The sequence below is a fragment of the Dendronephthya gigantea genome, unplaced genomic scaffold (assembly GCF_004324835.1).
Source record: "Dendronephthya gigantea isolate DGI-Jeju-01 unplaced genomic scaffold, DenGig_1.0 000003F, whole genome shotgun sequence".
In the NCBI taxonomy this organism is placed as follows: Eukaryota; Metazoa; Cnidaria; class Anthozoa; order Malacalcyonacea; family Nephtheidae; genus Dendronephthya; species Dendronephthya gigantea.
Window position 1 is genome coordinate 4,392,130 of NW_021163013.1, and position 16,523 is coordinate 4,408,652.

Here is a 16,523-nt window from a genome sequence, read left to right on the forward strand (position 1 = left end):
TGAAACAATTGAAAAAAATGCAGATGTAGTATACACTACTGCGCTTGTTTTTGAAAAAAAACGCTCATATTTTTTTGCCATGCATGAAAAAGAGTTGTAAGAATGTACCGAAAAACGCGAAAAAGTTCTGATGTTTGATTTTTTAAAAAGAAAAAGCAATGAATATCATAGTTCTCACATAAGGCACATTAAGGTATAAAATATAGGCTTATAGGTTTTTGCATACAGCAAGGCAATTATGCACAATTGTATGAAAAGGGGTGCTTTAATGGAGTTTTTTTTCCACAGGTGATATGATGGGACCTGCTCTTACAAACCTTGATGGACTGTTAGCAATGCCTTATGGTTGCGGAGAACAGAACATGGCTAAATTTGCACCTAATATTTACATCATGGATTATCTCACGAACACAAATCAAATGACAAAGAAAATAAAAGACGATGCAATTTATTATATATCCTCTGGTATTCGAGAAATGTTGACCTAATTTTATCTTATATACTTATATATACGAATTCTGGCCTAGGCCTTGTGGTAAAATGAAATTTCCCTGTACCTAATCATTTTTATTAACATGCATATTTCTACTGACAACGCTATTATTTTCCCCGTAGGGTATCAAAGAGAGCTGAAGTACAAAAGAAAAAGTGGCTCGTACAGTGCCTTTGGAGACTCCGACAGTAAAGGAAGCATAATGTAAGTGAGCGGTGATTAATCTTCCAACGACTATAATTTCATTTAACAAATTACTTTCGATAGGATGAAGCGATATTTATAGATATATAAGAAAATATACCTACATCAATTGTTTAAAAGAAAGGTCTAATCTTGGAAGTTAAAAATAAAAACTCAGGTTTCAAATCCGAAAAGGACTATAATGGCTTTGTTAGTCCTACGCTTAAAGGTTAATGGCAGCATGAGGATGGTTCAAGTGCATGTGCATGGTTATCGCGGCAATAGTCAATTTACACCAGAACTGTTGAAATTGGTCACTGGCAAAAATTTTTATCACGTATATAATTAAATATTAAACAACCTTGCTGCTCAGGTCAAATATCGTCTTTGATTTTAGCCTTTCGTATGAAAATGATTGAAATAACATAATTTAAAACCAACTTTTCACATGCATATGCAATGGGTTATAGACCTACAACGCAGTTTGTGGTTGCCTTTATTGTCGTTCATCTATTTGTTGGGTTAAGTCCCTGTATCAAAATATCTATTAAGTTAATATGTAAAATAACAGCTTACAGAATACTTTTAAAAGAAGCTAGTTCATCAAAATAAAATATCTATTGTTCAATTTTCGTAATTCTAGGACATTGGAAGCCTATATAATTTATGTTCGTCCTTCGAATTCACAATAATTAAGAAAATCGAACAATAGAAAATTCCATAGATATTTCATTTTAAATAATATGTAAATAACATTTACTTTACCTCGAGGGCCTGAGACATATTTTATTATCTTTTTTTACATGGATTAACTAACTTTTTTGTTTAATACTGCATTTTTATATGATTTACCACTAATCTTTGTAATTGTTTTATCTTTAGGTTAACAGCTTTTGTTGTTCGCTCATTTGCGAGAGCCCAGAGATATGTATTTGTTGACAAAGATCAAATGAAACATAGCGTCGAGTGGTTTCGAAGAAAGCAATCACGTTCAGGTTGTTTTCCAGAGTATGGTCAAGTGTTTGATAGATCGCTTCAAGTAAGTTTGTGCAATTTGATAAATTTTTGTTTTTATTATATAAAAAAATCACATGCACTCGTGCGTATTATTATCGATTAACACTCGAAATAAATTCCATATTTTCGCACATTCATATATTATTATTCTCTATTATATTAATCTTATTTATTAATCATGCCCAGACGGCAATAAGGATAGTCACTACTCAACTGTGTTTCCAAACAAAACTGCATGAGTTATCATGCGCCTGCGATTATTTGTCCCTGTTCTTCCTTCCGAGAGTATTAAGGGCAAGAAATTAAGATTCTAATGCAATTAAGGTTCTAAATAAAAGTTTATATAGGTATATGAAAGGATGCAAATTATAATCCACATGTTCTTTGTGTTACGTCGTAAACAATTTTGACGATGCGCTTCGAAAATTTCACGTTTTTGTCATATTAAAAGTACACTGTTAATTCAAAAGAGTCATTTTGACTCCTTCAAAGGAGTCGTTTTCTTGACCCCAGGACGACTCCTTGAAGAGAGTCATTTTGACTCATTTTGGGTTGACACCTGTAAAGAGTCATTTTAACCCTTTAACTAGAGTCATTTTGACTACCCATGGAGTCGTTTCAAAATGACTCTTGCAAGAGTTAAAATGCGAATTAACTCCTCAAAAGTGTCGTTTTAAAAGAGTCATTTTGATTTTTGACTCTCTTTTGGCATCAATTTTACTCTTATTTGGAGTCATTTCGACTCCTTTTTGTCATCGATTTTACTCTTATTTGGGGTCATTACGACTATTCTGTGGCATCAATATTACTCTTATTTGGAGTCATTCGACTCTTCTTTAGCATCGATTTTACTCTTATTTGGGGTCATTACGACTATTCTGTGGCATCAATATTACTCTTATTTGGAGTCATTGGACTCTTCTTTAGCATCGATTTTACTCTTATTTGGGTCATTATGACTATTCTGTGGCATCAATATTACACTTATTTGGAGTCATTCGACTCTTCTTTTAGCATCAATATTACTCTTATTTGGAGTCATTCGACTCTTCTTTAGCATCCATTTTACTCCCATTTGGAGTAATTTCGACTCTTCTTAAGCATCGATTTTACTCCTATTTGGAGTCTTTTGACTCTTCTTTAGCATCGATTTACTCTCATTTGGAGTCATTTTGACTTCTTTTTGACATCGATTTTACTCTTATTTAAAGTCATTTCAACTCTTCCTTGGCATCAATTTACTCTTATTTGGGGTCATTTGAATTCTTCTTTAGCATCGTTTTTGCTCTTATTTGGAGTCATTTTGACTCCTTTTTGACATCGATTTTACTCTTATTCGGGGTCATTACGACTATCTGCGGCATCAATTTCACTATAGTACTGTACACCAATATTAGTTTCATGAAGTTTGCATAAAATACAAAAGCAGAGTGTTTGAGTAAACGATGTTTAATAATGTATGTGCAGTGAGTATTACAGCATACACACAATACATTCCGCAAATCTGTTTCTTTTAAAAGAAAGTAATTATATATAAATATCTATATATAGCATGCAGGCTTTAAAATATCGGCAAACAGACCATCTGTCAAATGTCCGGTGTCTTTAAAAAATGAGTCGGATATACATTTTTAAAATTAAAATATGGTAAATGGCCATATGTTTAGTCAACCTCGTACCATCCTCGACCCTCAATTTTCCTATTGGTCGGACAGAACACACAGTGCTTTTCTCGCTATACGTCGCACAATTCACAATGGGTCAAATCTCCGCGACCGGCCGATATTTAAGGTCTGCAAATATAGGTATAATAAATATTCAAAAATATATAAACATATTTAAACATATATAATACCGTATTAAAGTTCCAAATGATTACTCATTGTTTTGTTCGATGGCCATCATAGCATGCACTACCTCCGTCACTCGTACTGGCATTTTAGAAGGTTCAATGCTTAACATTGCATGCTCAAGGAAAATCATGACGTTTTTGACCATGGTGTAGTCAAAATCATACACATAATAACACGATATCAACGCAACTAAAGCATCCACAAGTTTGTCGTCTTTACTCAGGTCACACAGCAATTTATGTTCCCCTGCAATGTAGATTAGATCTAGATGATAAAGATCTAACCCACTCAATAAAACGATGGGCGAAATTGCGTTTTTAATCAAAGCATCCATGTTATCGTTGGTCTAAAAAAGAAAATGTCAAATTAGATAATAGATGTGTTTGAACGGTTTAGTAGAGGCATCTGTATGAAAGGGGGTGGGTTTTTTAGGGGGTTTGATGGAACTTCTAAAGCTTGTTTTTTAATGCAATTACTTTACTACTGTACAAATGCCATTGGTCAATAAAAATCTTTTGGGATTGACAGTCAATACAACTTTTAGTACAGATTACCTTTAGTAGCATGAGGACCTTCTCTTCCCCGCTGTTCTTCCTTCCACCCCCACACCGTAGTAGGTAATTAGTAATGGCGAAAATTGCTGTTCTGTGGTTGCACTCTAAAAATTAAAAACACAGAAAGGCCCCAGAAATTAATGCTGAAGACAAGTAACTCAGTAGCATGTTAACTGTTATGCGCCTGCAACGCTTACTAAATTTACAGTATATATATACTCCGGCAACTTTATAGCCAAGAAGACCATGAAGATGAAGTCTCTCTAAGAAAATATATTGCGTTTTCATCTTAAAATGTACTGAATATCATAAATATGTAAAATTCAAAATTGTTGCACACACACTTTAACGAGGGGTGTATAAAAATATGGCTCCAACAGAGAGTATTTAGGGCAGGTCCTTAGTTGTAAGAAAAGGTTTGTGGCGGTTTCTAAATTCTTTTCGAAAGAATATGTCTTTAAGTCTTCGAAACGATTTTCGATTTTTTTTTGAGTTGATTACGATTCGAGGGAAAGGCTCATAGACACGTACTGTACAACTCTGACCAATAATTTTCTCTCCAGAGAGAAAACGGGAAAGAGGGATGCATCTTTCTCCCAATAGTCCGCGCATTTTCGGGATTTGGCATGGCATAATTACCGGATAAAGTCTTTGAAACGTCTGTGATTTTAAAAAGTATTCGAAAGTCTTTAAATCTATTTAGTCTTTGCATGAGACTATACGAAGTTTCCTTGTCAGAGATTTGACTTAATATATAAATTGCATTATACAAAACGCTTAATTTAATGGTCAAGTTATGTTACCGGTTGGACTGAGTTTATCTTCAGAAATCGCCGAGTCCATCTCTTCCACCAATTTCTTGAATGAGGACTTTTCACTCTTCTGTACATAGGATAATATTTTTGGAAGCCATGTATCAATTAAGCGTTCCTTCATTAATCTTGTGACATCTTTGTCCCCCATGACTCGGCACATTTCTTGCTTCAGCTTTAAATAATGAATACAAAATAGATTTTGTTAAATTTAACTTGAACTATGCATGCTTACTATATAGCCATGTTGTTGCTATGAAATAAATTGACACATGACATGAAAAGGTAAAGAGATTTTGTTTTAAAATAAGGTAACGTCATGGTCATATGGTAAATATTTAAAAAATAATTCAAAATTGCTTATTCGAAATATTTTCTGCATTTCAAACTAATTTAAAAAGACATTTCATCCAGTTATAAACTCGCCCGATGATGAGTGAACATATATATTGCTCTAAAACTGTGAAGGATGCAAAAAAAGTAGATATAAAATGCATTAGCAATTTCCTAGAAGAAAATTTTGTTCAGATTATTATCTTACATGAATATGTTGCAGCAATGGAGGAAAGAGTTTCAACAAACTATCCACGCTCTCGGTCCCTTCAAGAATCATTTTTCGTCTGACAGGATATGTTGATGACATCAGTGACTTTACCAAGGTTTGATCTGGACGTGCAATTCGGCAGATTTTCTTTAGTTGCTGAGTCTTTTCCTTCATGGTATCTTCAGTTTCCCCTTCGTCAAGTGGTGGGATTTTGAGCCAAGGTTTAATATTTAATTTTTTTTCTTGACTACCGGTGTGCCAATTGATTCACCTTCAGTATTTGGCTTACAGTCTTGTGTGTGCTTTAAAGGGTTTCTCTGGAGACGTTTCATTCTGTGCTTTATCTTTTGTTCCCATGATCCCTAACAAATGTACACAAAAAATTGAGTTGCTCTGCAAACTACTGTATGTGAATCCAATGAGGGATGCACTGGAACCGATATTTTAAGTTCCAGCCGGAACTGACTAGAACCGAAGAAAAGTTCGGGCAAAAGCGGAACTGAATTTGTTAAGTATTTATGGTCATGTTTACTTTGTCTACTTGCAAAACAGTTCTCAATGGAATCAAGACATCAGTGGATCAAGGCATTACAATTGTTGTAAAAAAATAAATATTTCAGTAAATTGCAAATTTTCATAGTAGTGATAGTAATTAACATCTTTTTTTGTCTTCTCACGCACACCAATGTGCATGCACCTATGTACTGTATGTCAAGAACACTAGGTGGTTGTTATAATTCAGATTAAGTATGGTGAGAATTATAATTGACTGAAAAACTCTGCAGTCTTTGTACAGAACAATCTTTGGGTGGTCATCGTTCCTGGAAACGTCAAATACTGTAGTGTCCTCTATTTTTAAATTCCCGCCCAATATGATTGACATTTTTTAAGTACTGTGTGAACATGTTGTACAATACCGTATTTCGTACACTCAATTGCTTAATCACTTACCCACTCAGTTGATGTAGAACAAATTTTTGGATCTTTCAGAAATGGGTATTTGGCAACAATCTTTTGGGCAATTATTTGCCTTTCTGCTTCTGTTGGGTATCTAGTATGGGTTGAAATGAGAGTACAGATATCTCTGTTGAACTCATTGCGTTGATTTCCATTCAAATTCTTAGAAGCTAGTCCCATCTCAACATTAACCGAAAACTACAACAAAATAACAAAGCCGTGGTTATAAATTATTAATAGTTGAAATGTTGTTTTTTCCTGTTGAGATATGCACTAAAGAATATAACATTGCAATACAACAATACATTGTATTGTATAAAAACATCCTTTGTTAGTATACCAACCTTGTCGGGAATTTCAAAGAACTGTACCCATCCAAACTTAACATTTTTCTCACCAGACCTTCCTCGCCTTGTTGATGTTGCAGTAAATGAACATGGGGTCTAATACAATGCAATAACATATGCTAATGTTATGTATAAAATTAATACACACTACTGTACTGTTATGTTATTTTAGTGTAAAATAACTGGAAATTGATTGCAATTTAAAGAGTGATCTGCAATTTTCACAATATCTTCAATAACTAGGCCAAAACAATGTACATGCAGTCAATATTGCACAATCAATTATTCATTAATTTGACTAAGTATTTAAACTGTGAATTAATTACCCAATAAGCTCCCTGGAGAGCTTCCCGTTAACAAGTAAAATTAATCGCCTGACATTTGTAAAAAAAAACGCACTGGGGCGCATTGCTAGTTAATGGTTAATATCAATTCACTATAGTTCTGTAATTGGTTGTTCCAGAATCCCCAACCCCCACGGAGGAAATTTTCATCTGTCCAAAGGAGGAGGGAGAAGCAACTTTGAATTTCCTAAGATGTACTAAGGATGCTTAAAGAGAGGGGAGGAGTAATTTTCCTTTTTCTCTGTGATGGAGGTGTTGACCTTTTCTGGAATGTTATAATAATAATTATCAGTACCTTAGGAATCTCATCTACTGTAAAATTTGATGGGGAACCTTCTGTAGGAACCTCTGGAGATATTGGTTCTATCATCCTATGACAACTGGGAGTTGTTCCAATTTTTGCCGAGGGTGGGTTTGCGATTCTGTGGGAAGGGGTCATAGTTTCTGCATCATCTGTATGACTATCTATGACAATTGCACAAGGTTGTTTACTTTGGACAGGCATACCATTTCCATCAAAAGTCTAGGAGTTAAATAATTTAGCTGTGTCAGGAAATATAGTAGGTTTCTTAGAAAATACTGTATATCATATGTTAGTATAATGCCAGAGCTTTCAAAGTAATCCAGCCCCACTGGCAGCGCTAGTGAACAACACCAATTCTTAGCGTACATTGCAATGACAAGTGCATGATGTCACTGCATATGTGGTATTTCGGACCTGAATCGAAGGAGCTATATTTCATCCAGAGTACAGGTTGATGGGTGTCTGGGCAATGGTCACATGATCCATCCGTTCTTGATCATATTTTGCACTTATTTTTTCTTTATCATTTTTGTTGCACCCTTTTTTGTAATTATTAATGGTGCAGTCCATCAATATCATTTTTTACAAATCTGAATTTGTTTGGAAATCATTTTGAGAGTAATTCAGTAATCGCATCTTGTTTTTTGTTGCCATAGCATGATAGCAACGTCGAGTTTTGTAGCTCAAATTATGAGCTGTTTTACGACAAAAAATATTACTTTTATAATGAATAATATAAAAATTAATCCAGAAAGTCAATTTAAACTTTTTGATCCTTCGAGAGGCTAATTATTTGGAAAAACAGACAAAAAGAGAGCATTTGTTAACTCAATATAAATATACTGGCAGACCTGGCTTGTTTCTTTTGACCACAAAGTCCGGAATCTCTTTACTTCTTTTATGCCTTTGATCATACGCTCAATCATCCACATCTCCAACTCAAAAAAATCCTTTCCATTTATAGATTCACCTATTTAAATATTTAACAAAGAAAATACAATAAGATTTTGAAAAACAGTCTATTCAAACATTTTAAAACTTACCTCGAAACCTTTTACAACAGTCTCGTCGAAGTTGTTTTTACGTAACCAGTCGATTACTTCATGAGGAAAAGAGTCTTTTGAGAGTTTCTCATTCATTTTGTCAGTAAAAAATGAATAGATAAATATTAAATGAGATTATATTTTATTTAAAGAAAAGCGTGACACAAACCCAGCCGCCCAGACAGCTAAACGACGAGAGAAGTCACGTCAGCTGTCAGCACGACCGCGCTCCACATCCGGGAGTCTTGTAAATAGTTCCAAAAAAGGCAATGTTCTCCTTTTATATCTAAATTTAAAATTTATGCCACCCGAATCTTGCGGGTAATTTCACATTTTCCCGCCCAAAACTGTCTAATATTATAATTCCAGATTTCCAGTTTAATATCACTGACTGCAGAGAGCGATGGCTGGACGTAAAATTTAAAAAAGGAAATGTAATTCATAATTGTATTGAAAAATGGCTATGCTCTATAGCTGTGAAATGTGTTCAGGCAATCGCGTGCCATTTGTTGCGCTTAATATGGCATTGATTATTAACCATTATGGGCGGTATCATCGTCACGATCCTGATTTTTTCGTCACATGCAAGGTTGGAGGTTGTACTGCATCATATAAAAAATTTGAAGGCTACAAAAGTCATCTGCGCCGTTTTCACAAAGACATCGACCAGATCCCTATTAACAAAGAAGGAGATGTAGATGATGTGGTGAATGGTGAAGAAGACATTCAAGACGATCAATGCCGTATGATGATTGATGATCATGAGGAGACCATTGGCTATCATCATGTCGACTTGAAAAGGCAGAACGCATTGTTTCTACTGAAGACTAAGGAAATGTATCGGTTAACACAAACGGCGACTGATGCACTTGTCTCTTGCACAACGTCCATTGTTAAGAACTCTATTGAACAGTTGAAAAATAGGGTTACAAAATGCTTAGACAACGTTGGAATGCTACTCGGTGACATTCCTGGACTGGAAAATATGTTCAGACAAGATAGTAATGAGAGCAACCCTTTCAATGGCCTTCAAACCAAGACAGAACAGAAGTGTTATTTTCGAGATAATTTTGGGCTTGTGGTAAGTCCATTGATATAAATTTGTAGCTAGCTCTTGTATCACACACTCCTTTTATGAATACCCATTTTTAATGCACCCATCAATGTTAAGCCCGGGGGCCGGGGGAGATCAGGCGTACATATTTGGGGTATTTGATTTTTTGGGCAAATATTTTATTAATTCCCCTGCTATCGGGCAAAAAATATTGGTCAAATGCCTTGCCAATTTGCAATAAATTTTAATAATAACAGTAATTTGGTTCATGTTGCCCATACTCAGTCCCAAAATGCTAATCAAAATCCCCAGGGCAAGGATGCAATTGATTATCAAATACCCCACATATTCCTAGTACATTAAATCATGAAATGCTCAATGATCCTATTTTTAAATTTTTGGAATTCATGCCCCCCCCCTTCTCCACAGGTGTTTAAACCCTAATCCTAGGCAGAATTCCACTCTTTGAATATGGGCAGAGCTGCTCATACTTATATCTGGATATACAGACCCATACACCTAGTTTATATATACAGCTATATTTCTGCCCCAAAAATACCTTAACCCACTAATGCCCATTGCATTCTTCAATATTTTGCTCTCTCTATAATTGCCAGGTAACTATATTGTCTCGCATATATGTATGGAGTAAAATTCTCTGGATTTTAAACAGTTAGAGTAGTACAATATATACTGTATGTTACTACTGTACTCTTAGTGTTTATTCCAGAGAATTTTACTATATAGTATAACATATAAATGCAAGACAATATAGTTTGTGTACCAAGTTTATACAGCTAGCACAATACCATTATATCAGTGTTTTCATATTGGAACCTATAGGACCCTGAAAGATATATTCTGGGACATAATCATGTTCAAGTTAGATCTGGTGTCCATAGAAAAAGAAGTGCAAAGTTTGATGAAATGGTGATCATTCCTTTGCTAAAAAGCCTTGAGGCAATGCTGAATGAACCCTCTATTCTTTATGAGGTAAATATTATAGTATATTTTGGACGGTAATGTCACATAATTGTCACAATTATCCGTAGATCTTTATTATCCATAAACTCTTTTATTTAACATAAACTAGAAATACATACCTGCAGCAACCCCTTGCTTTTTAACCAAGAACGCAACTTCATTTTCGGGACATGAAGTATTGGTAGACTGTTGTCATAGCAGCATAGCATTTTTATTCTTTCTGTATCTTTCAAAAAAGTGTGAAAATATACTAATGAAAAAATATCAGTTTTAATCACAAACATTTGTCATTAATTTGCTTTTAGATAAAGCATTCACATAAAAGCAGACAACCTGGTCGAATTTGTGACTTCTGCGATGGTGAGTTATTCCAAAGGCATCCACTGTTTTCAAAAGACAAGAGTGCGCTGCAAATCATTCTCTATTATGACGAAGTGGAATGTGTCAACCCTCTTGGGAGCAAGACCAAGAAGCACAAATTAGGTATGTACAAAGTACGTACATTGACAATTAAGTAAAATTATCTGGGATGCATTGTGGCTTGATGTGTAAATATTGTTGTGTTCCGGCATTTGTTGAGAGGAACAGTTCAAATATGTGATGCAATTGAGCTATGTTGTCAATGTTGTGCTAGGGTGTTGTCAAGCTGTCGCCAATGCGTTTACAAGCTGCTCTGTGATCATTAATTGTGATTGGCCAATCCAATTTATATTCAAATTGTTGCTTCAATGCGTCACTACTTGACTGCCTTTTGCAGTATACATATATTGCCTTATATGTATGCAATAAACATACGCAAGCATAAGAAATAATTATGAACTACTGTAAGATATGCATGCATGCCGTTTGTCATCAGAAAAATAGGAGTTTCAAAGGCTGCATCATGCTAATATTGTTCCCATTTTCACCATAAAGTATGTGTGACTGATGTTTATATTGGATCAATCACCCATTTGTTTTATAATAAACTTTACTCTTTATTTTCTAGGACTGTTTTACTATACATTGGGTAACATTAGTCCTGTACATCGTTCCCAACTAAAGTCCATTCAGTTGTTAGCTATTGTGAAAAGGCCACTGATAATTAAATATGGTATGAATGCTATTTTGGCACCCATTATGGAGCAGGTCTTGGAGCTCGAGCAAGATGGTGGTTACCAGTTCACTATAAAGGGTGTGAAAGAATCATTTGCTGGGACAATAGCATTTGTCTCTGGTGATAATTTAGGATCACAAGAACTGGGAGGCTTCAAAGTTGGACCTGGCTCCCATCTTAAATGTAGAGACTGTTTAGGTAAAACTGAAGATATTAAAACAAAGGTAGTGTATATATGTATAATTAATTATCTACGTTGTATATAACCTGAATGTCAGGCCTTTATTTTTTCGCCTTAACGCTAAAAGGTGAAAAGCGTTAAGCGAAAAAAAAAAAAGGCCTGACATTCACGTTACATTGTATCCCATATGGTTACTTAAGAGTACTCAACATTGTAGAGATTAGAGCAAAAGACGTTACTGACATATGCTGTAGTTACTGACACTGCATGTACCTCAGATACTCACTTTTTGCACTTTTCTGGTACATTTGTAAATTCATGAATGATATATCCTTTGAAATTCAGAAACGTTGCCCTCACCGTCCTATGTGTGCTTTTCCATTTGGACTATTGCTGGGTATACCAGTGTACTTTACTTTATTCTAAATCTTTACTAACATATGCAATAAATGTCCTTTTTTTCAGTTTCGAGAAGACCAGTTTGTTCTACGTACTGCAGATGAGCATGATGATCAGTGTGACGAGATTGATGAAGATCCTACTTTGGCTTCAACTTATGGCATAAATTTCCGCTCAGCTTTGTGCCAGTCCAGGTACTTCCATGTCATTGGTGGATTACCAGGTGACTCAATGCATGACATATTGGAAGGTTGCCTTCAGTATGAGGCTAAAGAGCTTTTGAAGTACCTAATTCAGGAGCGGAAATATTTCAATCTTCAATACCTGAATTCCAGTCTGGAGAGTTTCGATTTCGGATACCAAATGAGAAGAATAACCATCGGTATTTCAGATGCAACCCTGAATTCAGATAGCAACAATCTTCATCAAAAAGGTATGTACCATAATTAAATTAATAAAGATCACATGCCTGGATTTGAAGATGATATGATTTGATTTTTTATTGATATTTGGTCTCCTTCGTCGAACGCAATAAAGCACATTTACTATGTATGGTTATGTTTCCCTGACACAGCCTGACAACAACCTCAGCTGCATCCCTATATATAGTGATACATCAATCTCAAGAACACCATATGGCGTATTTTCTAGAATATGGCAAATTGTCAGATTCATGTAACTGAAACATACAACATTGATTAGTTTGTTGTGAAATGAACTTTTAATTTGCAAACTATACAGTAGTATTTCATAAGAATAACATATAAAATAACTTTTTCCTGTAGCATCTCAGATGTGTGCCTGGGTAGATTTTTACCGATGATTGTTGGAGCTAAAGTTCCAGAGAATGATGAGAAATGGCAGCTATATCTAAAGATGTTGGATATAACTGATATTGTGTTCTCTCCTGTAACAAGTGCAAATCAAGCTGCTTATCTAGCCCAACTAATAGAAGAACACCACAAAGAATTTACAGTGTTGTACCCGAACTGCTCTATCATACCCAAAATGCACTATATTGTCCACTACCCAAGTGCTATGATCAGGTAAAACTAAACTTGTATATATTTGTTGAGTTCCTGGCTGATGTACAGTGTTGTGTTTCATTTAGTGCTAGTGAGTCATTGCGCTTTTTTTTGAATAGAAAAATTATATCACAGCTCCAATAAACCTCATAGAAACAAATAAATAATTGAAGTGAGAATCGGGTTCGTTTTTACTATATACCCAAGTAGTATTAACTGCTGAACACACTGTAGAAGTTGTCACAAGGCTAATTGACAGCTCCGAAAACAACATTGTTCATTTAACAGTAATGTCTGTACTGAGATAGCTCAGCTTCCGCAGTGGGGGCAATGATGTTTCCCACAGATATATTACCTTTCCCCCCCGCACAATATTCACTTACAGATTGAAAACTCTCAAACAAATTGAAAAATATTAAATAATGAAACTCAAAAACGTTGTCGTTGTTCACTGTTTATTATCTCAAATGTTTCTCTCTCAAATTCCCTGAACTAGATGAACAGTAACCTTAGCTATTGTTATGTAAAAATGTCATGTATGGTTTTAAAATTTGCAGTATATATATACTTCAACTAATTAATAATTTGTATATATATACTTTAGGTTAGGACCAATGATAACACACTGGTGCATGAGATTTGAGGCCAAGCATCGTTATTTCAAACAACTAGCTACTGCCATTGGTAATTACACCAATCTACCATGGACATTAGCTGAACGACACCAGAGTCAGCAGTGTTATAATCTCTGCGGCATACACAAACCTATTGAGTGTGGAGCAGGTGTGTTAAAATTATATGTTAAAATTGTGTTAAGCATAAGTATGATTTTATTTTAATATATCTAGTCCACTGATTTAATAATACTGGATAGAGCTTCCATATCCATGAAAAGTGAAGCTGGATGCTATTCGGTTTTAACCCCAAAAGGAGGAAGTAAAACTTCAAAAATGAATATGGTAAACATTTTGGGGATTTTAAAATAAATAACAGATAAGAAAGATTGTTTACCATATTCGTACTTTCAAAGTTTACTTCCAGCTTTCGGGGACCAAATTGAGTAACATCCAGCTTCACTTTTTATAGACAAAGAAGCTCTAGCCAGTGTTTTATTACATGCATCAGTGATCCAATTACATGTATGACAATATCCTTAAAAACGATGAAAAAAGTTTTATTTTCTACACTTAATTACCCAATTACTTTACACAATATATCCACTATAACTTCAACACTGTAATGGGATTATTAGTTTTGGCAAATTCCAATTTTTTCTTCAACCTGAAAACTCTTTTTCCTATTTTTACTGACTTAATTTCAAAATAGATTTAATTTGAAGAAAAAATACCAAGTTCCTCTTAGATGTAGTGTTTTATCGTGGTTCGGACCATGGTGTCTACTATACTGAAGTGGTATCTACTACTACTATACTGCATAGTATTTCAGTGTGGAAGATGCTTTTGTATTTTGACTGTAGAAAATGGAAAAAACGATTTCACGAAATGAAATTCTTTTCTGACCTGTACTGACCTGCGTTTTTTTAAGCTTGTTACTGGGAACACACTTTTTTGTACTAACTTGGGTTGGAGGAGGTTGAATAGAGGGGGCTGGGTCTTATTGTTTCACTAGTCACTATTGTAATAAAACTAGGTTGGGTTATGTACTAGTAAAGAAAATTTGCAGATTTGTCACATCCCCTATACTAATCAATGCACAGCTCCTCCCTCTCACTCACAAACACAATTTTATCCTCTTGTCCTCCAAAACATAACGACTAGTTCAGATGACTTGAAAACATATTAGATTTAATACGTACGTTACTGTACCTTTACTGCGTATATATATTCATAAAATATCATCCCACAGGTAAACAACATGAAGCAAGCACCAGAAGCTATTTCCAACTACTTCAAGGGAAAGATGTCAACATAAATGCCCACTCACTTGTTAATGAGTAAGTTACTTTCCTTTTGGTCAAAAGCATGCATTAATTTTTATTTTAGAGCAACCTGTTGTACATATTGCTAGTAGTATGTATGACCTAGGTACAATAAAAACAGCCCAATTCTTACTTCAACTATTTATTTATTTCTATGTATAAGTTTTATTTCAGCTAAAGATAACATTTTTAATCAAAATAATGTGTGGTGTTCTACGCATGGTGCAATGTCCAATCACCATTGTCATGTTAGCCCATTAAGCTCCAGTTTAAGTTTGTAAAAAAAGATAAGTAGGGCACATTGCCAGTTAGTGGGTTAACATCAAACAAAGATTTATACTGTATGCCTTATTTTAGGAATGAATATTTTTCAACGAACGAATGAACACTTTGCTATTTTAAGAGTTTTTATCATTTATCATAATGTAATCTTTCACCCACTACTCATGGATTCGCCCTAAAATAATTTATGCATCAATTATTCTTAGAACATTGTGGATTATAATATTGGGAACAAAGTACAAAGTAGGAGCTGTTGTTCAGCATGGATTTCTGCATCTGCTACCAACATTTTCAGTTATAAAGAAAATTGTTGTTGTTGATGGTGAATTAAACAGCTGTTTTTTATTCTTGAAAGACTACATACTATAGAGTTCAATGAACATTACCATGCATATAAGGTGGAGAAGCCTATTGATATAAGTTTAGGTATTTGCACACAAGAAGAACTTGTATCTTTTATGCCAATGCATTACACAAATCCTGTAAATTCCAATGGATCCTTTGTGAATATTAAATATGACGTTGATTTATATCAGCATGAGTAAGAATTATTAAAATGGATTTATGTACAATATATTTTATGTGTGCATATCCTGTTCCAGCTGACATTTTCAAGAAACATAAAACTTATATACAGTGTAATATATATTTTATATGTAAATATATTTTTTATATGTAAATATTTGTATATGATATTTGTGTCATAAATGAGTATTTTTTAATGTGTTGACTGGTTATTTGCTTCAAATACAAAGGATTTGTAATACATGTAACATGCCTAATGACTTCAATTTAATATATTAAACAAATTATTTGTTTTGTATATAAGTGGCTGTTATAAAAGCCAGAATGACTCTAAGAAAGAGTTCCACCACTCCAACAAAGAGTCATATGGCTCCAAGAACGAGTCACATGACTCCATGTGAACTCTATTTAAGAGTCTATTGACTCTTGCGAGAGTCTTGTGACCCTTCAAAAGAACTAAACGAATCCTCCGAATTGTCATTTTGACCCAATGTCGGAGTTAAAACGACTATTAGAGTCGAAACGACACATTAGAGGAGTAAAAATGACCTTTTGAATAAAGGTGTTGAAATGACTCGCCCTGGGTC

At 34.4% G+C, this 16,523-nt stretch overlaps 4 protein-coding genes across 4 annotated transcripts; 2 read left to right on the top strand and 2 right to left on the bottom strand.

Annotated features, from left to right (window-relative positions):
• Positions 1 to 3,566: 3,566 nt before the first annotated feature.
• On the bottom strand, positions 3,567 to 5,666 carry LOC114542437. Its single transcript, XM_028561986.1, has 4 exons — positions 5,454 to 5,666; positions 4,904 to 5,087; positions 4,101 to 4,204; positions 3,567 to 3,892 (listed from the first exon to the last, which is right to left on the bottom strand). Exons 1-4 carry the CDS (start codon positions 5,628 to 5,630, stop codon positions 3,569 to 3,571), a joined length of 789 nt encoding a protein of 262 aa, XP_028417787.1. The 5' UTR covers positions 5,631 to 5,666; the 3' UTR covers positions 3,567 to 3,568.
• A 20-nt stretch (positions 5,667 to 5,686) lies between these two features.
• LOC114541140 lies at positions 5,687 to 8,547 on the bottom strand. Its single transcript, XM_028561129.1, has 6 exons — positions 8,460 to 8,547; positions 8,260 to 8,378; positions 7,400 to 7,627; positions 6,758 to 6,856; positions 6,408 to 6,611; positions 5,687 to 5,818 (listed from the first exon to the last, which is right to left on the bottom strand). Exons 1-6 carry the CDS (start codon positions 8,545 to 8,547, stop codon positions 5,687 to 5,689), a joined length of 870 nt encoding a protein of 289 aa, XP_028416930.1.
• LOC114541149 lies at positions 8,477 to 12,615 on the top strand. The gene is made up of 5 exons (XM_028561137.1): positions 8,477 to 9,532; positions 10,349 to 10,498; positions 10,795 to 10,972; positions 11,478 to 11,809; positions 12,232 to 12,615. Exons 1-5 carry the CDS (start codon positions 8,909 to 8,911, stop codon positions 12,613 to 12,615), a joined length of 1,668 nt encoding a protein of 555 aa, XP_028416938.1. The 5' UTR covers positions 8,477 to 8,908.
• A 204-nt stretch (positions 12,616 to 12,819) lies between these two features.
• Positions 12,820 to 15,733, top strand: LOC114541158 (the record flags this gene model as incomplete). The annotated part of the gene is made up of 5 exons (XM_028561149.1): positions 12,820 to 12,866; positions 12,951 to 13,211; positions 13,795 to 13,973; positions 15,057 to 15,144; positions 15,618 to 15,733. Coding segments are annotated over exons 1-5 (691 nt in total), but the record flags the coding sequence as incomplete, so codon positions are not given.
• Positions 15,734 to 16,523: the final 790 nt, after the last annotated feature.